Source organism: Salmo salar, chromosome 11 (genome assembly GCF_965601325.2).
Source record: "Salmo salar chromosome 11, fSalSal1, whole genome shotgun sequence".
Classification (NCBI taxonomy): Eukaryota; Metazoa; Chordata; class Actinopteri; order Salmoniformes; family Salmonidae; genus Salmo; species Salmo salar.
This window is the reverse complement of record NC_138301.1, coordinates 15,300,169-15,327,500: the sequence shown is the minus strand read 5'-3', so window position 1 is coordinate 15,327,500 and position 27,332 is coordinate 15,300,169. Positions and strand designations below refer to the sequence as shown.

The 27,332-nt window shown below is 43.8% G+C and overlaps 1 protein-coding gene across 1 annotated transcript in view; it reads left to right on the top strand.

Moving 5' to 3' along the window:
• The window catches only part of LOC106562068 (docking protein 4), an 84,269-nt gene extending 57,386 nt beyond the window's left edge, over nucleotides 1–26,883 (top strand). The window contains exons 3-9 of the mRNA XM_045689058.2: nucleotides 7,986–8,093; nucleotides 8,583–8,697; nucleotides 8,808–8,927; nucleotides 19,247–19,436; nucleotides 20,026–20,164; nucleotides 20,340–20,454; nucleotides 20,648–26,883. Of these exons, the coding sequence (XP_045545014.1) occupies nucleotides 7,986–8,093; nucleotides 8,583–8,697; nucleotides 8,808–8,927; nucleotides 19,247–19,436; nucleotides 20,026–20,164; nucleotides 20,340–20,454; nucleotides 20,648–20,790 (930 nt within the window). The 3' untranslated portion in view covers nucleotides 20,791–26,883. The remainder of the gene's footprint in view (nucleotides 1–7,985; nucleotides 8,094–8,582; nucleotides 8,698–8,807; nucleotides 8,928–19,246; nucleotides 19,437–20,025; nucleotides 20,165–20,339; nucleotides 20,455–20,647) is intronic.
• The last annotated feature ends 449 nt before the right edge of the window (nucleotides 26,884–27,332 follow it).

The following is a 27,332-nucleotide window of genomic DNA, read 5'->3' as shown; positions in this document are numbered from 1 at the left end:
TTTGCAGTGTTGACCCTTCTTTTTCAAGACCTCTGCAATCTGCCCTGGCATGCTGTCAATTAACTTCTTGGCCACATCCTGACTGATGGCAGCCCATTCTTGCATAATCAATGCTTGGAGTTTGTCAGAATTTGTGGGTTTTTGTTTGTCCACCCGCCTCCTGAGGATTGACCACAAGTTCTCAATGGGATTAAGGACTGGGGAGTTTCCTGGCCATGGACCCAAAATATCGATGTTTTGTTCCCCGAGCCACTTAGTTATCACCTTTGCCTTATGGCAAGGTGCTCCATCATGCTGGAAAAGGCATTGTTCGTCACCAAACTGTTCCTGGATGGTTGGGAGAAGTTGCTCTCGGAGGGTGTGTTGGTACCATTCTTTATTCATGGCTGTGTTCTTAGGCAAAATTGTGAGTGAGCCCACTCCCTTGGCTGAGAAGCAACCCCACACATGAATGGTCTCAGGATGCATTACTGTTGGCATGACACAGGACTGAGGGGGTGAATAGTTATGCACGTTCAAGTTTTCAGTTTTTTGTCTTGTTTCACGAGAAAATATTTTGCATCTTCAAAATGGTAGCCATGTTGTGTAAATCAAATGATACAAGCCCCCAAAAAAATCAATTTTAATTCCAGGTTGTAAGGCAATAAAATAGGAAAAATGCCAAGGGGGTGAATACTTTCGCAAGCCACTGTACATACTGTATGGGTTGTATTTACAATGTTGTTTGTTCTTCACTGGTTGCCCTTGTGGCAACAGGTCATACATCTTGCTGCTGTGATGGCACACTGTGGTATTTCACCCAGTAGATATAGGAGTTTATCAAAATTGAGTTTGTTTTTTGAATTCTTTGTGGATCTGTGTAATCCAAGGAAAATATGTATCTCTAATATGGTCATACATTTGGCAGGAGGTTAGGAAGTGCAGCTCAGTTTCCACCTCATTTTGTGGGCCGTGTGCACATAGCCTGTCTTCTCTTGAGAGCCAGGTCTGCCTATGGTGGCCTTTCTCAATAGCAAGGCTATGCTCAGTGAGTCTGTACATAGTCAAAGCTTTCCTTAAGTTTGGGTCAGTCACAGTGGTAAGGTATTCTGCCGCTGTGTACTCTCTGTTTAGGGCCAAATAGCATTCTAGTTTGCTCAGTTTTTTTTTGTTAATTCTTTTCAATGTGTCGAGTAATTATCTTTTTGTTTTCTCATGATTTGGTTGGGTATAATTGTGTTGCTGTCCTGGGGCTCTGTGGGGTCTGTTTGTGTTTGTGAACAGAGCCCCAGAACCAGCTTGCTTTGGGGACTCATCTTCAGGTTAATCTCTCTGTAAGTGATGGCTTTGTTTTGGACGGTTTGGGAATGGCTTCCTTTTAGGTGGTTGTAGAATTTAATGGCTTTTTTTCTGGATTTTGATAGTTAGCGGGTATTGGATATTTTTGCATGCAGAGTCTCAATTTGGTGTTTGTCCCATTTTGTCAATTCTTGGTTGATAAGCAGACCCCAGACCTCACAACCATAAAGGGCAATGGGTTCTATAACTGATTCAAGTATTTTTAACCAGATCCTAATTGGTATGTCGAATTTTATGTTCCTTTTGATGGAATAGAAGGCCCTTCTTGGATTGTCTCTCAGATCGTTCACAGCTTTGTGGAAGTTACCTGTGGCGCTGATGTTTAGGCCGAGGTACGAATAGTTTTTTTTGTGCTCTAGGGCAACGGTGTCTAGATGGAATTTGTATTTGTGGTCCTGGAATTTGCATTTGTGGTCCTTTTTTGGAACACCATTATTTTTGTCTTACTGAGATTTACTGTCAGGGCCCAGTTCTGTCTGTCTGTCTGTCTGTCTGTCTGTCTGTCTGTCTGTCTGTCTGTCTGTCTGTCTGTCTGTCTGTCTGTCTGTCTGTCTGTCTGTCTGTCTGTCTGTCTGTCTGTAATCTTGTCATGGCATGATTTTTCATGCCTTATTTTCTCCTCCTTCATTTCTGCCTCTTATTTGTCTTATTTTCTTTCTTTTTTCCCATTCATCATCTCCCTCTGTGTTCTTCTCCTCCTCGCTGCATCCCCTTGCAGTGGGCACACACAGTGAAATCAGATGCCTTCACTCTGTCATTGTTTAAGTCGATCCCCCCCCCCCCCCCAGCTGTTCTGTATTATGAATTTGCGCGGAATAACAACACAATCCCATAAACCCCCGCTTATGTGGCGTAAATGCTATTTACAGCCGTGTTCCTGCTTATCCTCCAGTTCTACTATGTAATGTGTGAGTCTGCATTAGCAGTTGAAACAAAGCCTGTGTTCTGTTAGAAGTTTTACTGGCCATGTCTCTCTGACACCACAGCTAGCCTGATTTAAAGACTATGGTCCAGTTGGTGGTCTGGCTTTCATCTCTGAAACAATTCCCTGATATTGTAGTTGTAGTTTAAATTTTATAAAGCCCTGTGGTTTTTGCGGTAACATTCCTCTATGTTTGCTGAATGTTCTTCTGTGTGTCATTGAGAGGAGGGCATGGTAAAGGGCTGTGATTGACAGCTGATGGTCCAATAGGAGGTAGCGCTGGACCTGGGTGTGATAGTCTAGCACCCAGAAGCTGTCTGATAGCTGTCTGCTGCAGCCTAGGCCAGCATCCCGGAGTCGCCTCTTCACTGTTGACGTTGAGACGGGTGTTTTGCGGGTACTATTTAATGAAGCTGCCAGTTGAGGACTTGTGAGGCGTCTGTTTCTCAAACTACTCTAATGTACTTGTCCTCTTGCTCAATTGTGCACCGGGGCCTCCCACTCCTCTTTCTTTTCTGGTTAGAGCCAGTTTGCACTGTTCTGTGAAGGGAGTAGTACACAGTGTTGTACCAGATCTTCAGTTTCTTGGCAATTTCTCACATGGAATAGCCTTCATTTCTCAGAACAAGAATAGACTAACGAATTTCAGAAGAAAGTCTTTGTTTCTGGCCATATTGAGCCTGTAATCGAACCAACAAACAATAGTTTTCAGCTGTGCTAACATAATTGCAAAATGGTATTCTAATGATCAATTAGCCTTTTAAAATGATAAACTTGGATTAGCTAACACAACGTGCCATTGGAACACAGGAGTGATGGTTGCTGATAATGGGCCTCTGTACGCCTATGTAGGTATTCCTTTAAAAAAAATCTGCCGTTTCCAGCTACAATAGTCATTAACAATGTCTACACTGCATTTCTGATCAATTTGATGTTATTAAAAAATGAGGATTCTTTCAAAAACAAGGACATTTCTAAGGACATTTTCCAACTTGTGAACGGTAGTGTATGTGCATACCAAAACGCATGTAAGCATACCACATGCCTACACAGATTCAAGCTATGCAAATATATACACACACCCTAAAAAAGCAACCATGTGCACGAATTCACACATACTGTAGACACTGTGTATAAACACAACATGTATAATAGTTCCCCTGTCCACTTCTCTTATCACATACGAGCACACTCTGTCTGCACAGACCAGAACAAGCACTCAAACACACCATCTTTTTTTCCCTGTCAAATGTGTACCCAGACAGTCAACTTCCTCTCCTGCCAAAACCCTGCCAGTCTACTGCCACTCTGGCCTTGTAAGGCTGGACAGCTGGCCGCGCCATCTCGGTCTCTCCTCCGTAGCCTATAAGAGCTGTTCCAGACCACTGCTCTTCTTTGCTCTGTCCTCCCCCTCCTCTCTCCTTCCCCCCTATCCCCTCTTCCTCCTCCCCTCCAGCTCTCACTTTCACTCTCCCCAGAAGACCCTTGACTTCCCCAGTCATCTGGGCAGGCTAATTAACTCTCTCTCTTTCTCCCTCATCTCCTCACTCTGCCTTTCCCTTTCAGCCTCTCCCTCCTGCTGCGTTTCAGTTAAATTGCAGCAGTCCAATCAGACTAATAACAGGCTGTTTAGCATTCTGCTTCCGTTAGCGCTCAGTCCGCGTCTGTAGCGCTGTACTAGCTGGCCTCTCCTCGCCTCTTCTAGGCTCAGTGGAGGAACGGCCCTAATTGCTTCGCAGCCATCCCACTTGACTGTGTCCTGTTTTATAAGCAGGCCGGGAGGAACATCATAAGACACTTTACTGGGGAATCAACAGACGAGCCAAGGTTGATCAGGGAGGATGGAGAAGGTCTGAGGAGATGTGGTTTCGGTAAACACAATGTCAGCGAGGACGTGTTAAGTGTTTAATCCCACCTGAAGAGAGAGAGGGCTGATTGAACTGATTGACTGACTCCGACTCACTCAGACTGGGCAGAACCTTCTGGAATAACAGCTCGGTATCTTTGTCCTGATCTCTCTTTGTTTTGACCTACCACCGTGTGTCTAGTCTAGGAATGTCAGTATGATCATGTGACTTTCCACTGTATAAACAGAGCCGACTGTATGATGCGTAGATTGCCTCCAGCTAGATATTACACTGACACATGACAGATTTGTGGTTTTGTTTCCTCACCACTTGTAACTGGCAGCGGTTGGGGAAAATTGCAAGCGAAACCTCAGAACGTTGTTTTCTCAAGTTCAGACAATCCTAATGGAGTTAGGTCAAACTGCTGTTTTGATGGGAGGGAGAATGATGTTGAAAATAACAAGCATCAGAAATCAAATGGCTCACTTTGAGAATCAAGCAGACTCCCTTCACCTCACAATCCCCCTGCCTCTCTGAGCCCGTTCCCTCAGCTACAGTGACAGATCTATCTCTCTCTTCTATCTCTCTCCTCTATTCCCGTCTCTCTCCTTTTTCATCCCCCGTTCTTATTTCTCTACCTGAGCCAGCCCCCCTGAGGAGCCAGTCATTGTGAGCTTCCAATGGGATCAGCTTAGAACGATTGCATGCTGATTTATGTTTCCCCTTCAGATTTCTAGGTGGATTTAGGTGAATTGGTTTTGAGTAAGATGGTGCCAATCATTCCCATTCATTTTCTATTCAGCCCTGCACATTTCTCATATTCTGAACCACACTGTGTGTGTGTGTGTGTGTGTGTGTGTGTGTGTGTGTGTGTGTGTGTGTGTGTGTGTGTGTGTGTGTGTGTGTGTGTGTGTGTGTGATTTTGGTGCCTGTGTGTGTTGTCCTGATTTTGTGTGTTGTCTCTGTTTGTGAGTCCTATGTGTGATTGTGTTGTCCTGTGTGTGTGTGTTGTACAATAAGCTGGACATCAGCCTGGTGTCAACCTGTTACCGTAATTAGCCGGTTAATCCTGGGATCAGGCCGGGGTGGGGCTCGTCCCAATTGGGCTGCTGTGACAGGCAGGATCTCCCGGGAGCTAGGGGGATTAATGTAGGCTAACTGCCTCTGGCCCCTTCTGGGGCAGTCGGGAGCCAGGGATGAGGAGGAGAACCAGGGTGGAGCCAATTAGACTGAGGAGGGCAATCTGAGTGGAGTAGCAGAACGACTGTACAGGGAAGATACATTAGTGGTGCAGGATGTAGTACATGCGTGTGGGTATGTGGATAATGTGTTTACACACTACGCTGTATGTGGATTGTTGTGTTCCCGTCAGTGTGTCTAAAGAAGGGCTCCGGTATCACTCTCTGAAAGGGTTCTTAAAGGGGTGTAATGGCTACGATATAGATCATTGATAACCCTTATGAATGCTGAGCCCACTCTCGGTAAGTGTGGGACTTGACTATTCACATTCTCTTATCGGTCCCACTGGGGAGATCGATAGTTCCTTACTCATGCCCTACTAATGCAAGATTCTCTCGCTCTCACTCACTCACTCACTCACTCACTCACTCACTCACTCACTCACTCACTCACTCACTCACTCACTCACTCACTCACCCCCCCCCCCCCCCCCCCCCCCCCCCCCCCGCCTCCCGGCCTGTTTACAGGGGATTAGCTCGACCTCAGGGGAGAGAGCCATGCAAGCATGTCTACCTGCCCGGAATATCAATGGCAACCTATAAAATAGTTCCTTTTCACTGTTAAGAAATGGCATGGGAGCAGGTACATTTGGAATACAATGGGAGACCATCTCCACAAATCTCATTGTTACAGGCACCTTTGCTTTCAACAAATAAAGGGGGGGACAAAAGGTCTTTCTCTCGCTCTCTCTTTGTCTGTCTTTCTGTCCGTGGTGGCCAGAGTAATTCTCCCTGTAGACGTGCTGTCAGGACCTGTGCCTTTTGACGTGGCTGGGTCAGTCTGTTTAAAATGAATTAGGCCTGGGTTGACAGGGCAGGGAGCATGGCCCCTCACTTCTGGGGGACAAAAACCCTTGAAATTGGTGACAGCAGAGGTGGATAAGGTGGCTGACCTGTGACCTTAGGTTTGCTGTGTTCAGTCAGAGGAGGAGGGTGTGTGTGTGTGTGTGTGTGTGTGTGTGTGTGTGTGTGTGTGTGTGTGTGTGTGTCTAGATGGGCTGTTCCTGCCGCTGAACACATAGTATGATCAGAGAGACACTGAAATAGATTTTGGATTTTGCTTCAAATTATATTTTTGGAGGAAAGGTAGGCTAATACAAGACTATTCAGTTCAGTTCTGAACGATGTGACGTCCGTCACTTCCTCATATTTAATGAACCAAGGTATCGGAGCAGAATTTCCAGCTCCCACTCCTCTCCCTCTCTCCCTCTCCCTGTCTACCATATCCTCTGTTTCTCTCTCTCCCTTTCTTTTTTCATCTCTGTCGCTGCTCCTCCACCCACTAGCTTAATTACCAGGCTTCATAGTCAGCTTGCCTGGCAAGGCCTGATTGCTCTGAACGCTGGAGCTGAGGGAGGAGGGGGAGGGGGGCACGATAGTAGACGGCAAGCTTGCCAACACACACACGCACACAGCTCCAATGAAGCACTGAGCCAATTGGTTTGGGATAACATTGGGGAGAATCAGGAGCTAGATGGCAGATACACAGAGGTAACTCTTCATCGAACAGCTTAATATCGTTGAGACTTAATGGACTGGTGAGCACCTGCCCTCAACGCGCCGTCAGCTGTCCCACTGAAGGTGGCGTTTTCATCCCGCTGACGCCAGGATCAGACAGGCAGACAGTGATCGAGGAGCCGAGGCCGTCTTTTTGAAGCCTCCCTCTCTCCTCAAGGTTCAAACTCATTTTCACCAATTAAAAACGGCACATCAGAGCAACGCTTTTTCCTTTCACCATGTCTCCGTTTGAGCACGCTCACATTACGGCGTGCCTTTGTTGATGGCGCTCTTGTTTAATCTCTCGATAAATACAATTGCATATTTAATTGGTCTTGTTATCTCTGTCACAGTGACACCGGTGTGTGTCTGTCTACAGCGGTGAGACATTGTCACTCAGTTTGGGGTCTTTGTATTCATTATACTGAGTCGGTGCACTAAGGGATTTCACTGGCTCTGTGGCCCCTAGCTAATAAACAGGGATGTGATAATGGGTAAGGGAAAGCGGAATGGGGGGATTGGCTTAGGGATGGCTGGCCCTGGCCGTTCCGTACTGTACCGTGCAGGTCCTGAGGTTGCCCTGGCAACAGGAGGTTTGCTTTAGAAGGACAGTGGAACATCAATCAAATAAAGGCCCTGCCTTTTATAACAGAGATAAGGGGGATAAATGCCCGCTAAAGCAATAGCTATCTTATTGATGTGTGTGTGTGTGTGTGTGTGTGTGTGTGTGTGTGCGTGCCTGTTCCCATTACTGCGATGGATTTCTCATTATTCCGTCAGGACAGTTTGTGTCTTTGTCTGCCTCTTAACTCAATATCATATGTATAATAGAATTGTCTTGCATAAACAATGTTTGACTGATGACATGGACCTTCACACTCCTTCTCATTTTCTACTTGTATCTTTCTCTCTTATTCTCTCTGTGTCTCTTTCACTCATTGCTAATCACTAAATGCTATCTTGATTTTCTTATAACGCTTCCTGGTTAATTGATCAGGTAAGCCAGAGGCAACCATTGTGTGTCTGCTCTTGATAGCAAAAGATTCTAAATCGTTATGCTTGAATGGGGTGTATATGTTGACATTGACTTGCTGTTGGGTGGCTGGTTGCAGTATGTTAACTGACTGTTGTTTTTGTGTTGAGATTTATCGTCGCTGCTGGCTGGTGTTTAAGAAGTCGTCCAGTAAAGGACCACGCAGACTGGAGAAGTACACTGATGAGAAGTCCGCTTACATCAGAGTCTGTCCTAAGGTACCCCCCCCCCCCCCAAGAGTGCTGCATGATAAGTCACGTTTCATTTGGCAAATGTCAGTTTGAAGGATGATGTCTGTGTTTGGCGTGTATGGTATTACTGTGAGTGGGTGATATATGTGTGTGTCATTAGAAAGTCAGTCTGTTCTCTGAGTTCCCTGTTTAGCTGCAGGGAGCAAACGTGTGTGTCTGAAGGATCAACACACACACACACACACACACACACACACACACGAGGCTGAAGGAGATGAGTAACACAGATCAAAGCCAGCCTCCCACTCCCAGCCAGACTCCAGGTCTCTCTGAAGTGTCTGAGCATAGGGTGACCACTACACCTGGCTACAGCAGTCCCTCTTTCTCTCCTCTCCTTTCTCTCGGAAACTGAATCCTGTCAACCGGCAGCACATCATACAGTATTTAGACAGCTTGTCTGACCCTTTCAACCTCTCTCCGTGTTTGTATGACCTCTTGAACTCTCCCGTTGCCCAGGTGACCGAGATCAGCAATGTGAAGAATGTCACAAGGCTCCCAAGGGACACCAAGCGCCAGGCGGTAGCCATCGTCTTTACCGATGACACCTCGCGCATGTTCACCTGTGAATCAGGTGCTCCACACCTACCTTATTGCAATAGATGTTTTCTCACAGTGTACAATCATCTCTGAAGTTTCCTGTTTTATGACGTCTCTCTTTGCATCCCATTGGTCTAAACTCAGAGCTAGAAGCAGAGGAGTGGTTCAAAACCCTGTCAATCGAATGCCTGGGGACCCGCCTCAATGACATCAGTCTAGGAGAGCCAGACTTGCTAGCAGCAGGTGTTCAGTGTGAACATACAGGTGAGTGTGTGACTAGCACCATGGCACAGTCCTGCTCGACTTTGCTTTATGGCTATTTTTGCATTCATTATTTCTTTGTTTGCTCAGAATGTTTGCAATTTCCTACGATGACAAACACTTCTGGATCATGAATCGTAGGCTACACACTTATCTCTCAGCCTCCCAGATCTGGGACACTACACTCCTTTGTTCCCCGCACGGGCTTACCTGTTCCTGCTGACCAAGATGACCGAAGGCAACGAAGAAGAGGAAGTTATCACTATGTTTTCAACCATTTAAAAGCACAACCAAATTCTAATGGAAATAAACGATGTCTGATTGTTGGTTCAGTTGTCATCTAAATGTGTTATCACTGCGCTTTCAACCGTTTAAAAAGCACAACAAAGTTCAAATAGGAATACAATGGCAGATATTTAGTATTTCTACATCTATATGTGTTATCACTGTGCTTCATCTGACAGCACGACCAAATGACCTGGATTGCAGTTGAGATGACATTAAAAGTACATGGTGGAAGTGATCAACGCTGTTCAGTATTCTGCGCAGATTATTACAGCAATGGTGACGATTTCGACAGATCTGCAGCCTTTGCTCGCTGTCTTGAACATGCCCACTTTCTATGATGACATAAGAAGACATTTCTAGTTACAGAAGGCTAACCTCAACATGTGGATGTGTTACTCATTTTAATGTTGAATTTACTACTTTTACATAAGTTTGTAAAATAGCCTTTACTTTAGGCTATTTACTATATTACAAAAGTAATATTGAATTGTGTTTGGTTGACAACGCAACCAAATATCAACATTTAAAGGATATCTAATGCTTGGGATAGTTTCATCTGAGCCACTGGCTTAATCCTATTCTTTAACTTTTATTTTTGCTTTAGTTAGAGGTGAATCCAACATATCATTTGTTAAGATACTGTATTGCAAAAGAGATTTTGTATTGTATTTGGTTGTCAACAAATTCCAGTTTGTCTACAAATGAATAATTCATATGTTGGATTCACATCTCCATCTCAACCAGGAATCAAAGTTAAAGAAGAGGACTAAATCAAATCAGGCTGTGTGTGATGACATAGTGCACATAAAAATGATTTTCCCATGTACCCCCCCCCCCCCCCATCCATCACATTTTCAATTTCAATTTTCGTTATAGGCTATAACAAATGTGCCCACTCTGGTCTTGGTACTTGCTCACCAGTTGCTCATGAAGGCGTTTCCACTGCCATCTGTCGCATAATTAATTTTACAGACACAATAAGATTCCACCTTGTCTAGCGCATTTTCTTTTGTCGACATTTGGAAAGTATACAGAAAAATGTGCTGTTTCCATCAGGCCTGTCATTAAATGTTTTACCCGACCTGTACTTTACTCACATTAAAAGACTGGATGGAAAACCTGGTTATTGAAAAAGATTCCATGTCACAATACACATCACAATACATTGACAAATTACGTTGAAACAACATTGATTCAACCAGTTTGTTCCCAGTGGGATGGTTTATGGACACTCGGCTATTTAACCAGACAGCTTTTCCATTTTCCGTATGGATCGAACGGCGGCTTCTGGTAAGAGTAGGGAGAGGTGTACTCTTCCTCATCAACAATTCCTGCTGTACTGAAGTTGAAAACATCTTAAGCTGCTGTTCATCTGACCTGGAGTTTATGATGCTAAAATGCCAACCCCACTATATGCTCAGGGAATTCACGCATGTTATTATCACAGCTGTGTACATACCGCCACAAGCAAACACCAAGGCGGCACTCAGCAAACTACATTAGCCAGAAAGAATCCTCACACCCGAAAGCAGTCTTTATTGTCATGGGGAATTTTAACCAAGCATGTGTGAAACTAATTCCTTCACTCTTCTGGGAAGGCTTTCCACTAGATGTTGGAACATTGCTGCGAGGACTTGCTTCCATTCAGCCTCAAGGGCATTAGTGAGATCGGGCACTGATGTTGGGCGATTAGGCCTGGCTTGCAGTCGGCTATACATTTCATCCCAAAGGTGTTCGGTGGGGTTGAGGTCAGCGCTCTGTGCAGGCCAGTCAAGTTCTGCAGCATTCAATGTCAGAAGAACAAACCCAGATGACCTGGTGGCGCGCGATGTGTACAAGGGAAACACGTACGAGCTCAACATATCCATTAGGGACCCAAAATGACAATACAGACTCAACCTTGAATTGATGTTCAACAACTCAGGCTCACGACTCATGTGGCAAGGACTACCGACTATCAAATACTACAAAGGCAAATCCAGCTGTGTGGTGCCCACCGAAGCCTCCCTCCCGACACGCTTAACACATTCTATGCACGCTTTGAAGCAGACAATACCGAGCCATCCAGGAAGACTCTCGCTGTTCCAGACGGCAAGGTGATTTTGCTCTCCGAGGCTGACTTGAGAGTGAGAACTGTCAAAAGAGTGAATACTTACAAAACGGCATCCTCAGAGTGTGTGCTGACCAGCTGGTGGGCTTCTTCTCTGACATATTCAACCTGTATTCCCCACCTGCTTCAAGGAAACCATAATCATACCAGTGCCAAAGAAAAACAAGGTGACATGCCTAATGACTATCAGCCCGTAGCACTTACCCCGGTCATCATGAATGTTTTTTTTTTTTTTTTTTTCACCTTTATTTAACCAGGTAAGCTAGTTGAGAACAAGTTCTCATTTACAACTGCGACCTGGCCAAGATAAAGCAAAGCAGTGCGACAGAAACAACAACACAGAGTTACACATGGAATAAACAAGCGTACAGTCAATAACACAATAGAACAAAAATAAGTCTACATACAGTGTGTGCAAATGGCATGAGGAGGTAAGGCAATAAATAGGCCATAGTAGCAAAGTAATTACAATTTAGCAGATTAACACTGGAGTGATAGATGAGCAGATGATGATGAGCACATGATGGTGTGTAAGTAGTGATACTGGTGTGCAAAAGAGCAGCAAAGTAAATAAAAAGAATATGGGGATGAGGTAGGTACAGTGGGGGGAGAAAAGTATTTGATCCCCTGCTGATTTTGTACGTTTACCCACTTACAAAGAAATGATCAGTCTATAATTTTAAAAGTAGGTTTATTTGAACAGTGAGACTGAATAACAACAAAAAAATCCAGAAAAACGCAAGTCAAAAATGTTATAAAATGATTTGCATTTTAATGAGGGAAATAAGTATTTGACCCCTCTGCAAAACATGACTTAGTACTTGGTGGCAAAACCCTTGTTGGCAATCACAGAGGTCAGATGTTTCTTGTAGTTGGCCACCAGGTTTGCACACATCTCAGGAGGGATTTTGTCCCACTCCTCTTTGTAGATCTTCTCCAAGTCATTAAGGTTTCGAGTCTGATGTTTGGCAACTCGAACCTTCAGCTCCCTCCACAGATTTTCTATGGGATTAAGGTCTGGAGACTGGCTAGGCCACTCCAGGACCTTAATGTGCTTCTTCTTGAGCCACTCCTTTGTTGCCTTGGCCGTGTGTTTTGGGTCATTGTCATGCTGGAATACCCATCCACGACCCATTTTCAATGCCCTGGCTGAGGGAAGGATATTCTCACCCAAGATTTGACGGTACATGCCCCCGTCCATTGTCCCTTTGATGCGGTGAAGTTGTCCTGTCCCCTTAGCAGAAAAACACCCCCAAAGCTTAATGTTTCTACCTCCATGTTTGACGGTGGAGATGGTGTTCTTGGGGTCATAGGCAGCATTCCTCCTTCTCCAAACACGGCGAGTTGAGTTGATGTCAAAGAGGTCCATTTTGGTCTCATCTGACCACAACTCTTTCACCAGTTGTCCTCTGAGTCATTCAGATGTTCATTGGCAGACTTCAGACAGGCCTGTATATGTATTCTTGAGCAGGGGGACCTTGCGCGGGCGCTGCAGGATTTCAGTCCTTCACGGCGTAGTGTGTTACCAATTGTTTTCTTGGTGACTATGGTCCCAGCTGCCTTGAGATCATTGACAAGATCCTCCCGTGTAGTTCTGGGCTGATTCCTCACCGTTCTCATGATCATTGCAACTCCACGAGGTGAGATCTTGCATGGCGCCCCAGGCCGAGGGATATTGACAGTTCTTTTGTGTTTTTTCCATTTGCGAATAATCACACCAAATGTTGTCACCTTCTCACCAAGCTGCTTGGCGATGGTCTTGTAGCCCATTCCAGCCTTGTGTACGTCTACAATCTTGTCCCTGACATCCTTGGAGAGGTCTTTGGTCTTGGCCATGGTGGAGAGTTTGGAATCTGATTGATTGATTGCTTCTGTGGACAGGTGTCTTTTTTACAGGTAACAAGCTGCAGCTAGGAGCACTCCCTTTAAGAGTGTGCTCCTAATCTCAGCTCGTTACCTGTATAAAAGACACCCGGGAGCCAGAAATCTTTCTGATTTAGAGGGGGTCAAATACTTATTTCCCTCATTAAAATGCAAATCAATTTATAAATTTTTTTGACATGCGTTTTTCTGGATATTTTTGTTGTTATTCTGTCTCTCACTGTTTAAATAAACCTACCATTAAAATGATAGACTGATCCTTTCTTTGTCAGTACAAAATCAGCAGGGGATCAAATACTTTTTCCCCCCACTGTAGATTGGGTACACACTGGACCCACTCCAGTGTAAATACACACTGGACCCACTCCAATTTGCCTACCGCTCCAACAGATCCATGCAAGGTGCCAGTTCCATTACTATTCACATGGCCGTAACACATCTGGACAAGAGGAAAACCTACGTGATAATTCTGTTCATTGACTACAGTTCAGCATTCAACACTGTAGTTCCCTCCAAACTCAGATCCCTGGGCTTGGTACATGAATTGCTCTGTTCACGACTGCTAGGCACTCTAGCGGGTGGTGAATACGGCTCAGAACATCACTGGGATCGTGCTCCCATCAATCCTGGACAATTACTCGAAACGGGGCCTGCTCGTTCTGAAGAAAGTTGATCAGGAGGAGTATGGGAATCCAAAGTTTGAGGCGGAGCTCCTAAACCCAGATGACCCTGATGTAGTGTGAGCTGTCAGAAGGGATAGCACATGCAGCTTCTACCAGCCCCCTCCTCCCACAGACATCGAGAGGATGAGGAACAACATGATCAAGGAGCAGAAGGTCTTTACCCTCATCAAAGAGATTCTCACCTACATGGGGTTCATGTGGATGTTGCTCCTGGTGGCGTATGGTCAGCGGGACCCTAACTCTTACTTTCTGACTCAGCACATTTGGCAGCTTCAGCAAAGGGATCTCTGACAGCATGAGCCACAGAGATGCGTTCACCTGTGCAAATACCTCTCTGCTCAGCAACCTCTTTGGAGAGTTCCCAGGTTTCATCACAGATGGGAACTCCAAACTGGTTGCTAACCCTCGTCTTCGCCAGGTGAGGGTGCAGAAGAACTCCTGTGGCATCGCTCGCTCCATGCGCCAGGCTGTACCTGACTGTCATGGTCCATACTCATGGGAGGTGGAAGACACGGGCTCCTATGGGCCAGGCTGGAACCGCTCTGCGAGTGAAAACGCCTCAAAGACCATCCGCAGCCCCTGGCAGTACCAACCCCAGGCCCGACTCAGAGCACAACCCATCTGGGGCCGTGTGGTCCTCTACAGGGGAGGGGGGTTTGTGGTGGAGTGAGTTCTGTGAGTCACAGAATGCTAGCAGTACCCTTCAGTATCTGTTTGACAACACCTGGCTTGATATGTTCACCCGGGCAGTCTTTGTAGAGTTCACATTGTCACACTCATGCTGGGGACCACAGCTGTAGAGCATTCCAGTTTCTAAGTGAGCTGCAGAGTGTCCGACCACAAAGATGTGGACTCCACATCTTTGTCATGGCCTCTGAGGTCATCTATTTCCTCTTTATCCTCTACTACATGTATGTTCAGGGCAAGCTAATGAAGCAGCCGAAGTGGGATTAATTCAAGACAAAGTGCAGCCGTCTGGAGCTCGCCATCATCCTCCTGAGCTGGAGTGCATTGTCTGTCTTCATTAAGAGGACCCTGTTAGGGAACCCGGGACATGGAGTACTACCACAACCATAAAGACCAGTTTGCCAGTTTCCATGAGACAGCCACAGCAGATGTAGTGCCGGGGTCTCTGATCGCATTCCTGGTGCTACTGGCTACAGTCAAACTGTGGCATCTGCTGAGGTTCAACCCCAAGCTACACATGATCACAGCCACACTGCAACGGGCCTGGACTGACATATCAGGCTTCCTCGTGGTCATCACCCTTATGTTCCTGGCCTATTTTATCACTTCTTATGTGATGTATGGCTGGAAGCTGTACTCTTATAGGACTCTCTTGGATGCCGCTCTGACCATGGTTAGCTTGTAACTGGGCATCTTCAACTATGACGAGGTTCTTGATTAAAACCCGGTGCTTGGTGCGTTCCTCATCGGCTCCTTCATTATATTCATGACCTTTGTGGTTCTGAACCTGTTCATCTCAGTCATCCTGGTGGTGTTTACTCAAGAGAAAATACATCACAAGCCATCAGAGGAGGAAGAGATAGTGGAGCTGATGCTGATGAAGCTCTGCAGCTTGTTTGGAATCAAAATTAAGAAGGAAGACGGTGACAGCCCCAAGGAGAATGGCATGACTGCCTCAGCAACTAACAGAGGATTCTCCACTATATCCTCATAGATGATTACTTCTAAGTACTGGTGTACCACTCTGTATGTATTCATAGGGAGCTGTCATTTTCAGTTCTGTTGCTTCATAGGAGCAGTGATGCATTTGTTGACTTGTTGCCTCTAGCTGTTTAGTTATCTAATATATCATGCATAAATGAGGCTATTTGTGCCGTTTTGTGATCTGAAGCAAAGCTTTAAAAATATGGAGGAAATAACAACTCCTTCTGTTACCTCACTTTTCTGTCACAAATACACATATTTATGGTTACTATGATAACATGTAAGGAGAAAACAATGAGGAGGAGAGCAGGATAAAAAGATATTGCTAATACAACAACATTGGAATTACAGTTGAAGTCGGAAGTATACATAAACCTTAGCCAAATACATTTAAACTCAGTTTTTCACAATTCCTGACATTTAATCCTAATCCATTTTAGGTACGTTAGGATCACCACTTTATTTTAAGAATGTGAAATGTCAGAATAATAATAGAGAGAATGATTTATTTCAGCTTTTATTTCTTTCATCACATTCCCATTGGGTCAGAAGTTTACATACACTCAATTAGTATTTGGTAGCATTGCCTTTAAATTGTTTAACTTGGGTAAAATGTTTCGGGTAGCCTTCCATAAGCTTCCCACAAAAGTTGTCTGAATTTTGGCCCATTCCTCCTGACAGAGCTGGTGTAACTGAGTCAGGTTTGTAAGCCTCCTTGCTCGCACATGCTTTTTCAGTTCTGATGGTCACTCCAATACCTTGACTTTGTTGTCCTTAAGCCATTTTGCCACAACTTTGAAAGTATGCTTGGGGTCATTGTCCATTTGGAAGACCCATTTGCGACCAAGCTTTAACTTGCTTGATGTCTTGAGATGTTGCTTCAATATATCCACATAATTTTCCTATCTCATGATGCCATCTATTTTGTGAAGTGCACCAGTCCCTCCTGCAGCAAAGCACCCCCACAACATGATGCTGCCACCCCCATGCTTTACGGTTGGGATGTTCTTCGGCTTGCAAGCCTCCCCCTTTTAACTCCAAACATAACGATGGTCATTATGGCCAAACAGTTCTATTTTTGTTTCATCAGTTCAGAGGAAATTTCTCAAAAAAGTGTCATCTTTGTTCCCATGTGCAGTTGCAAACTGTAGTCTGGCTTTTTTATGGCGGTTTTGGAGCAGTGGCTTCTTCCTTGCTGAGCGGCCTTTCAGGTTATGTCGATATAGGACTCGTTTTACTGTGGATAAAGATACTTTTGTACCTGTTTCCTCCAGCATCTTCACAAGGTCCTTTGCTGTTGTTCTGGGATTGATTTGCACTTTTCGCACCAAAGTACGTTCATCTCTAGGAGACAGAACGCGTCTCCTTCCTGAGCGGTATGGCAGCTGCGTGGTCCCATGGTGTTTATACTTGCGTACTATTGTTTGTACAGATGAACGTGGTACCTTCAGGCATTTGGAAATTGCTCCCAAGGATGAACCAGACTTGTGGAGGTCTACAATTTTTTTTCTGAGGTCTTGGCTGATTGATTTTCCCATGATGTCAAGCAAAGAGGCACTGAGTTTGAAGGTAGGCCTTGAAATACATCCACAGGTACACCTCCAATTGACTCAAATGATGTCAATTACCCTATCAGAAGCTTCTAAAGCCATAAAGTAATTTTCTGGAATTTTCCAAGCTGTTTAAAAGGCACAGTCAACTTAGTGTATGTAAACTTCTGACCCACAGGAACTGTGATACAGTGAAATAATCTGTCTGTAAACAATTATTGGAAAAATTACTTGTGTCATGCACAAAGTAGATGTCCTAACCGACTTGCCAAAACTATAGTTTGTTAACAAGAAATGTGTGGAGTGGTTGAAAAACAAGTTTTAATGACTCCAACCTAAATGTATGTAAATTCCGACTTCAACTGTATGTTTGTTGTGAAATTAATTTAAATGGTTTTGAACCATGAAAAAAAAAAATGGAAGGCCCGCATCATCATCAGGTAGCTTAGTGGTTAGACCCTAGACGACAAGGTGAAAAATCTGTCGACGTGTCCTTGAGAAAGTCTCTTAACCCTAATTTGTTCCAGGGGTGCCGTTCTACTATGGCTGACCCTGTAAAACAATACATTTCACTGCACCTATCCGGTGTACAGTATGTCACAATAAAACGATATATATATATATATATATATATATATATATATATATATATATATATATATATATATATATATATATATATATACAGTGCCTTCGGAAACTATTCAGACCCCTTGACCTTTTCCACATTTTGTTACATTACAGCCTTATTCTAAAATGCATTAAATCGTTTTTTTCCCTCATCAATCTACACACAATAACCCATAATGACAAAGCAAAAACAGATTTCTAGAAATGTTTGCTAATTTATTAAAAATAAAAAACATATCACATTTACATAAGTATTCAGACCCTTTACTCAGTACTTTGTGGAAGCACCTTTGGCAACAATTATAGCCTCGAGTCTTCTTGGGTATGACGCTACAATTGTCTTGTTGGAAGGTAAAAACCTTTGCCCCAGTCTGACGTCCTGAGCACTCTGGAACAGGTTTTCATCAAGGATCTCTCTGTACTTTGCTCCATTCATCTTTGCCTCAATCCTGACTAGTCTCCCAGTCACTGCCGCTGAAAAACACTCCCACAATATGATGTTGCTACCACCATGCTTCACGGTAGAGATGGTGCCAGGTTTCCTCTAGACGTGACGCTTGGCATTCAGGCCAAAGAGTTTAGTCTTAGTTTCATCAGACCAGAGAATCTTGTTTCTCATGGTCTGAGAGTCTAGGTGCCTTTTTGCAAATGCCAAGCGTGCTGTCATGTGCCTTTTACTGAGGAGTGGCTTCTGTCTAGTCACTCTACCATAAAGGCCTGATTGGTGGAGTACTGCAGAGATGGTTGTCCTTCTGGAAAGTTCTCCCATCTCCAGAGAGGAACTCTAGAGCTCTGTCAGTGACCATCGGGTTTTTGGTCAGCTCCGTGACTAAGGCCCTTCTCCCCCGATTGCTCAGTTTGGCCGGGCGGCCAGCTCTAGGAAGAGCCTTCTTTCATTTAAGAATGTTGGAGGCCACTGTGTTCTTGGGGATCTTCAATGCTGCAGAATTGTTTTGGTAACCTTCTCCAGATCTGTGCCTCAACTCTGTGCCATTTCTGTTAGTCACATGTCTGTGGATCTTGTTCAGTTTATGTCTCAGTTGTTGAATCTTGTTATGTTCATACAAATATTTACGCGTTAAGTTTGCTGAAAATAAAAGCAGTTGACAGTGAGAGGACGTTTCTTTTTTTGCTGAGTTTATATTTTTCAAACACACACCCCACCCACGAGCTGTTCACTTCTTTACCGTTGGAACATGGGGTCTGATACCAACAGTTTCTATCTACAAGCCATCAGAATGCTGAACACTTAAACTAGTCTGACCACCTGCACTGACTTTCCGCACCTTAGCACACACACACACACACACACACACACTCACACTCATGCTACACACACATCACAGCTGCTGCTACCAGTCTCTTATTATTATTGCTAAATTGATCATCTCTCCTACTCTCTGAGATGCTTTGAGGATACGGGTAATGGCTTTCTACAAGTGACTTTATAATATGTGGTATGTCATGTTGAACTAAGACTAGTAATATCCCTTCCTGTCTCCCTGTCAGAGCGTTTCAATGTGTTCCTACTGCCCTGTCCTAACCTGGACATCTATGGGGAGTGTATGATGCAGATCACCCATGAGAATATCTACCTGTGGGACATCCACAACCCTCGCACCAAACTGGTCACCTGGCCGCTCTGCTCCCTGCGCCGCTACGGACGAGATGCCACGCGCTTCACCTTCGAGGCTGGACGGTGAGGGAGTCACTCATTGGGGGAGGGAGGGAGGGAGGGCGGGAGAGGTTTGGAGAGTGAGGGATGGGGAGAAGAATGCAAAAGCTGCAGAAAATCAGGACTGTGTAACCAGTTGTCTGTGCCTAGCCCATAGATCGCTTGATGAAAAACGCATACAGACCACACACACTCATGCGCATGCACACACACAGACAGACAGGTGCCCTGCCCAGGAGAGCCTCATAAAGAGATTGATTGAATAGATTAGAGGAAAATCAATGGTGAGCGAGGCGTTCTTATCTCCTCCTGTGCTTTGATAAACTTGAAAAGAAAGGATTCGGTCCACTTGCAGGGTACCCCCCCAAAGGACAAAGATAAGAGTGTACTGCCAGTATGGAGAACGTAGTCCCACACTGCCCCCTGGTGGTGGTTAGAATGCAGTACTATTGGCTGTCAATTGCTTGAGAACAATTTGTGGTAAATACAGTGTGCCTGCAAAAGGACTGTTTGCAAAAACATATCTATATAGGGTGAATTGTCGATATGACCTATATTATGGCCTGTATGCACATGCATGTTGTACTGAGCAGTGTGTGTTTGTATGTTCCAGGATGTGTGACAGTGGAGAAGGCCTGTACACATTCCAGACGCGGGAGGGAGAACAGATCTACCAGAGAGTCCACTCCTCCACCCTGGCCATCGCTGAGCAGCACAAGAGAGTTCTGATGGAGATGGAGAAGAACAGCAGAGTAAGGCATAGTAACTCTCTCTCTCTCTCTCACACACACACACACACACACACACACACACACACACACACACACACACACACACACACACACACACACACACACACACACACACAGTATTCTCTCTGGTGGTTATATAATACTGTGTTTTTTCTCTCTTTTTTTTCTCTGTCAGTTGTCTAAAGGTTCTGAGACAGGCTCCTACCCCTGTACCCCCACGGCCATCCTGCCCCGCAGTGCCTTTTGGCACCATATCACTGGCACTCAGGGGGGCATGGACCCAGCCCATGGTAAACCACAGCCTAGACTACAATCTCAACCACACAGCACTGGGGCTAGAGTGGGAACATTGGTCTGAATATGGAAAGTGTAAACATTTGAACATGGGGTCTGGAGTTTAACGAGTCATGCAGAAGCTTATGGAGTAGGCTGCACCTGTAGACATGACTTTTTCTCGTCTGTCTCTTGTGTCCTGTCCTGTAGGTGACATGTTTGGTGGTTCTCAGACTGGCGCTGATGCAGACCTGCTCTCCACCCGGCTGCCCTCAGAGCCACGCCACGCTACCATGCCCCTGGCACACAGCCAACACTCCCCCGTCCGCTACCCCACCTACCCCAGTCAGTGATCCCAGGGGTGCATTGCAGACCCTTAGCCTCCTCCACCACACCCCTACTCTGTACCCGAACACTCCTCCCATTCTCCTTTCTCTGCAGTGCTCACCTCAACTCCACGCCCCCTCATCTACACTCCAGCCAATCAGGTTGGGGTGGGGTCATAGGACCTCCCCTAAAGCTGGTAGCTCTGTGAAGCAGGATGTGACAGCGCCTCTGGTCTTCTCTTCAAAGGTTACCTGAAGGAACTTCAACCCCCGGAATCCCTCACTGTGGGGGCAAAGTGCATTGTGTGAGCCGGCAGTGGCTTGTTGCCTCTTAGTGAGCTCACATTGTGGCATGGTGCATCTCTCTCTGCCCTGCTGTGGGCATGGAGGAGGAACAGGAGGAGGAGGGGTGTGAGCTGTAAGGATGTGATTTAGTGGGTGTCCTCTCTTCTAACCCCTGTGAAATCGTGTTTATTTTTTTTTCTGACGGGATTCATCTCAACCCCCTTCGCGAAAGACCTCTACTTGTACCTCATGCCAGCTCTTAGCAAAGTTCAATGTTACGGGCTCAGGACGTTCCCCATATAGCTCTTATTGGGGTCAGAACAGAAGGACCCCTTCCTACCATCCAGCTCCAGCATGATAATGATTGTGGCGCTTGCTCCAACCCATAACCTCAATCTGACAGACACGTATGTAAGACAACAGTTTCCTCCCAAGAACTGGCCTTGGCTTCCAAGTCTGTGTGTGTGTGTGTGTGGTGTGTGTGGGGGTGGAAGAAAGACTGTCCCTGGACTATCATCCAACCAAACACCTGGTCTAATGCCACAGATAAACAATGGGCCACTTGTCTTTCATCTTTCTTTTTTTTTCTTTCTTTACTTGTAGCAGACATAACAACCTGACTTTGCCTTGTATTCTGTTCTGTCTGATAAAGAAAATAGACATAGATTTTTCTGGGAGGATAGAGAGAGGCGGTGATATGAGAGAAAGAAAGAGAGAGAGAGAGAGAGGGTGAGAGAGATTCGTTTGTTGTTTTCTCTTGGTTTCCTGCCATTGGGTTGTGAAGACATCCAAGGCTGTTCATAATGGTAGTGGAACCCTGTCCTCTGTGTGTGTATTGCATGAATGGAATACACAGTTACTGACATATGGCCACTTTAAAACCAATGTTAAGAGAGAATTTAGACATGGTAAATAATAAACTAGATTTAAAAATGTAAATGTCACAAAGATGTAGCCACTCCCTCAAACCTCATCATTATTGTGGAGGTCCTTGGTCTGAGGGAGACACCACGGACTGTGTCATAGTTGAGTTTCCTGTCAGGAACAAGAGTATAATGAACTAGTGAAGTTGTGATAATCATTATTAATGGCCCGTGTTTTTAGTTTCACAGACTTTCTGGTGTGTGGGGTGGGTTACCGCCTGACCAAAATGGCTCTTGACATGTTTGCACTTGAAGATTATTTTTTTCTTATTTTTAAATGTGTTTTGATAAATCAGGAGCCGTTGCTCTTAATTTGGGTCATGTGAGGGATAAGCACAGATCTAGGGTGGGTCCATAAGTTACCTGCCTCAGAGACCCTCACATGGAGTCCTTTTATTTTAGGGCTGTAAACTAGATACTGCTGGTGGGTTAGTTAGTAGATGACTGTTGCACAAAGAGAGAAAAACATGTATTTATAGCTGGGAGTACAGTATAAAACCTGCCCTCTACAGAGTTCTTACATAAGATTGGGTTTATAACTAATAATGCTAATTATTTAAACCCATCTCAACATTAGCGTATTTGACTGACTATGAAGATTTTCCAACTGTTTATTCATTTGTGACACTTGGATATAACCCAGCAAATGCACCCTGTAGTGAGATATTTTATATATATATATATATAAAACTTGTATGTATATATAAAACTTGTATGTATATACATATACACACACACAAGTTTTAATGACTTCAACCTAAGTGTATGTAAACTTCCGACAATATACAGTTGAAGTCGGAAGTTTACATACACTTAGGTTGGAGTCATTAAAACTCGTTTTTCAACCACTCCACAAATTTCTTGTTAACAAACTATAGTTTTGGCAAATCGGTTAGGACATCTACTTTGTGCATGACACAAGTAATTTTTCCAACAATGGTTTACAGACAGATTATTTCACTTATAATTCACTGTATCACAACTCCAGTGTGTCAAAAGTTTACATACACTAAGTTGACTGTGCCTTTTAATCAGCTTGGAAAATTCCAGAAAAGGATGTCAGGGCTTTAGAAGCTTCTGATAGGCTCATTGACATCATTTGAGTCAATTGGAGGTGTACCTGTGGATGTGTTTCAAGGCCTACCTTCAAACTCAGTGCCTCTTTGCTTGACATCATGGGAAAATCAAAAGAAATCAGCCAAGACCTCAGAAAAAAAATTGTAGACCTCCACAAGTCTGGTTCATCCTTGGGAGCAATTTCCAAACGCTTGAAGGTACCACGTTCATCTGTACGAACAATAGTACGCAAGTTTAAACACCATGGGACCACGCAGCCGTCATACCGCTCAGGAAGGAGATGTGTTCTGTCTTCTAGAGATGAATGTACTTTGGTGTGAAAAGTGCAAATCAATCCCAGAACAACAGTAAAGGACCTTGTGAAGATGCTAGAGGAAACAGGTACATGAGTATCTATATCCACAGTAAAATGAGTCCTTTTTCAACTTAAAACCTGAAAGGCCGCTCAGCAAGGAAGAAGCCACTGCTCCAAAACCTCCATAAAAAAGCCAGATTACGGTTTGCAACTGCACATGGGGACAAAGATTGTACTTTCTGGAGAAATGTCCTCTGGTCTGATGAAACAAAAATAGAACTGTTTGGCCATAATGACCATCGTTATGTTTGGAGGAAAAAGGAGGAGGCTTGCAAGCCTAAGAACACAATCTCAACCGTGAAGCACGGGGGTGGCAGCAACATGTTGTGGGGGTGCTTTGCTGCAGGAGGGACTGGTGCACTTCACAAAATAGATGGCATCATGAGGCAGGAAAATTATGTGGATATATTGAAGCAACATCTCAAAACATCAGTCAGGAAGTTAAAGCTTGGTCGCAAATGGGTCTTCCAAATGGACAATGACCCCAAGCATACTTCCAAAGTTGTGGCAAAATGGCTTAAGGACAACAAAGTCAAGGTATTGGAGTGGCCATCACAAAGCCCTGACCTCAATCCCATAGAAGATTTGTGGGCAGAACTGAAAAAGCGTGTGCCAGCAAGGATGCCAACAAACCTGACTCAGTTACACCAGCTCTGTCAGAAGGAAAGTGCCAAAATTCATCCAACTTATTGTGGGAAGCTTGTGGAAGGCTACCCGAAACGTTTGACCCAAGTTAAACAATTTAAAGGCAATGCTACCAAATACTAATTGAGTGTATGTAAACTTCTGACCCACTGGGAATGTGATGAAAGAAATTAAAGCTGAAATAAATCATTCTCTCTACTATTATTATGACGTTTCACATTCTTAAAATAAAGTGGTGATCCTAACTGACCTTAAACAGGGAATTTTTACTTGGATTAAATGTCAGGAATTGTGAAAAACTGAGTTTAAATGTATTTGGCTAAGGTCTATGTAAACTTCCGACTTCAACTGTATATATATATATATATCACACACACAGTATGTCACCACTGTTAGTCATTGTACGTGAAGCTTATAAAATGAGGTAATTTTCTAATCTTATTGACAAGGATGTTTTGGTAGGGACAGTGTGTAGTGTTATTTATTTGATTTGGCCAGAGTGGGACAGTCTGATGTCTAAGGCTAGTTATTAAATGCTGGAATCCAATAAAACACACATTTGCAGTTTCTGTATTATTTATCTCAAGTTAACATAAAGGGCTAAGCTTTTTGTTGAACATTAATCTTTACCCTATGTATTGTGTGATTGTGTACATACATGAGTTGTTGTTGCTGCCCTCTTGGGCTCTTGTATATATAGTACAACTATTTATTTCACATCACGTAGTCTCTAGATGTGTGTGTGTGTGAGAGAGAGCGTGTGATGTGTATGTTCTGTGACAGGGATTATTTGGGGGACGTTTCTTTGAAATGCATGCACTCAACACATTTTTATACTGTGTAACGATGGCAAGATTGAAATGTTGTGGACTTTTTTGTCCAGCTATGTGGGTGGAGATTTTTTAGAGACGATTACTTGGCACAGGGAAATAAAGAACAAAGATTCACCTGATCATGGGGTCATCTAAGTGATTTACAGATTGGATGAAAGCGAGATGTTACCATGGGGATGATGTATGGAGGGGGAAGGATTGATACAATTCTTCTGGAATGGGAGGAGTCTTCATACTCCCTCCATGGGTCCTAAAGTATCAGGTTTCATTCCGCTTAGTCCCCTTTACCTCCTCTCCTTACAACTCTTTTGCCTTAGACTTCGCGTATGTTTCCATCGCTGCTCTTTCTCTTGGTTCTCTTTTTTATTGTCGCTGTCTGGTGAAAACCCACTCTCCAAAACAGAAACGTTTCAGGAAATTGAAAAGATGATCATATTTTCCCATGAACAAACATACAATTATGAAACTTCAGAAGGATTCATTTGTCCTAGAGTCATGAAATGTTCAGAGTACATTGAGGGGAGTTAGTGCTTTCAATAAAAATATATATTTCTAAATTGGGCAAAACATTTAGTTTGGTTTTCATCAGACAGCAAGCAACATCATAGAAAGTGCTTGTACAGTTTTTTTCATAACAATTATATGGGCCAAAACCCTCCTGGATAAGAATTGCAATAGGAATGGATATCTCATGATAGATTGAACATCAGTTTTTTTGTGGTGGTGAAAATATTGTTTTATTACAATGTTTGTAAATAATTTCACAGACACGTTGGATCACTCCTTAGTTTTGTGGTTGATACTGGCTTGTTTCCACAGAAATCACAAGGTTCACTTATTTAACATCAATACCACGACGTAGCAGGCACACAAATGCAAACTTAACCTCACATGTCACATACAATTTACTTGCACGTTTGTATATTTTACAACTGCTAATGGACTAGATTGTGGGCCAAGCCAACTGTCTACAAATAATCAATTTCACCAGGATTGAAAAAAATATATAAAACATATTTTGCTATCTTTGTTTGCCAGTTGTCCAGCATAGTCTTGTTAGGTTTAGGAACCGATTTCTTCTGGTGAGGAATGACTTGGACAAGCTGAGGTACCCTAATTTCAACCTCCAAACATGTTCCTCCTCCATGTTAATAAATCGGCTAAATGTGTGTTCAGAAAGTTTAAGAGTTTAATTATTCAAAGCACATTTCAGACATTCCGACATTTATTTCAGACATTCACCACAATGTGTGATTCCTCAGTCAAACCATTCACAGCATCAGAGCACTTAAAAGACGACCACCCGGGGGAAAAAAGACAGGCTGTCTATACAAGCCATTACATTACAGTCACTTTGAGCAACTCTTCATGTCAAATTATTGGTATATATTCATTGTACTATTCCTGGTATCCCTTTAGTTTTGTTTGCACCTAATGGAGAACTTCTAAACCCAACTTCCTCTCCTCTCCAAAAAGAAAGTCGGACCAAGGCATTCTTCATATAATGAATTAAAATGCTTTCATTTGTTTGCATGTTCAATGGACACCAAGTTTAAAAAAACCCTTTCCATCAGGGTTTCTCCCAGCTAGGGCTGTGTTACTTTTCTCTGAGAGCACAGAGAAAACAACGCTTTAACCTTCTCATCAATTTGGAAGTTACAGCAACGCACAGTCCCTATAACATTGGGAATCGTGCTTAAATTGATCTTGAAATTAAAACATTATTACAATAAATTGTTATCTGTCTCGTAACATACTTTGCTCTGTCTCTGTGCTCAGTGCATTTCCTTTGGGTGAGGGATTTTGGGAGGCCACACTAAACAGGACATATTAGGACTTTAGTTTTGTGTGGGCTCAGCGCCTAGGACCCTGATGTAGGTCTGCTATGAGCATGTCGCCATTGAAACCCCTGTTGCATGAAATCCTTTAACAAATGTGTGTCCTGTAATGTTTGTGTTATTAACATTTTGCAGTTTTTCAATAAAAAATGAATAAAAAAACACACTGTAAAGAATGGTTGTGGCTTATTTGTCCTGCCTCATCACATTATTTCAATGTAGGTGTATCACCTTTTGCACATTGAAATCTATATATTTTTTTAACCAAAGCTAAATGGGCATTTCAATAATAAAACAAAAATAATTGGGGGAAAAATGCTAAACAGAAAGTGCTAAAAATAGAAAAATGTTATAACATTTATTTTTTTCAAAATATCTATACATATTATGAGCACACTTAGGCTTAGATTCAATCAGATCAAACGTTAACCAGTGATAGCCGACACAGAGCTGGTGTTTTGGCTGTGTCAGAGGTAAGTTAGAGAGCTGTCAAATCAGTGAGCGGCTACTTGTGTGGTCATCGTCACGAAGCCACAGCTGTCCTACTCGCATTACAAGTTCAGAACGAGAAAGTGTAGGCTATACAGAAATAATGACATTCAAATTGAAAATC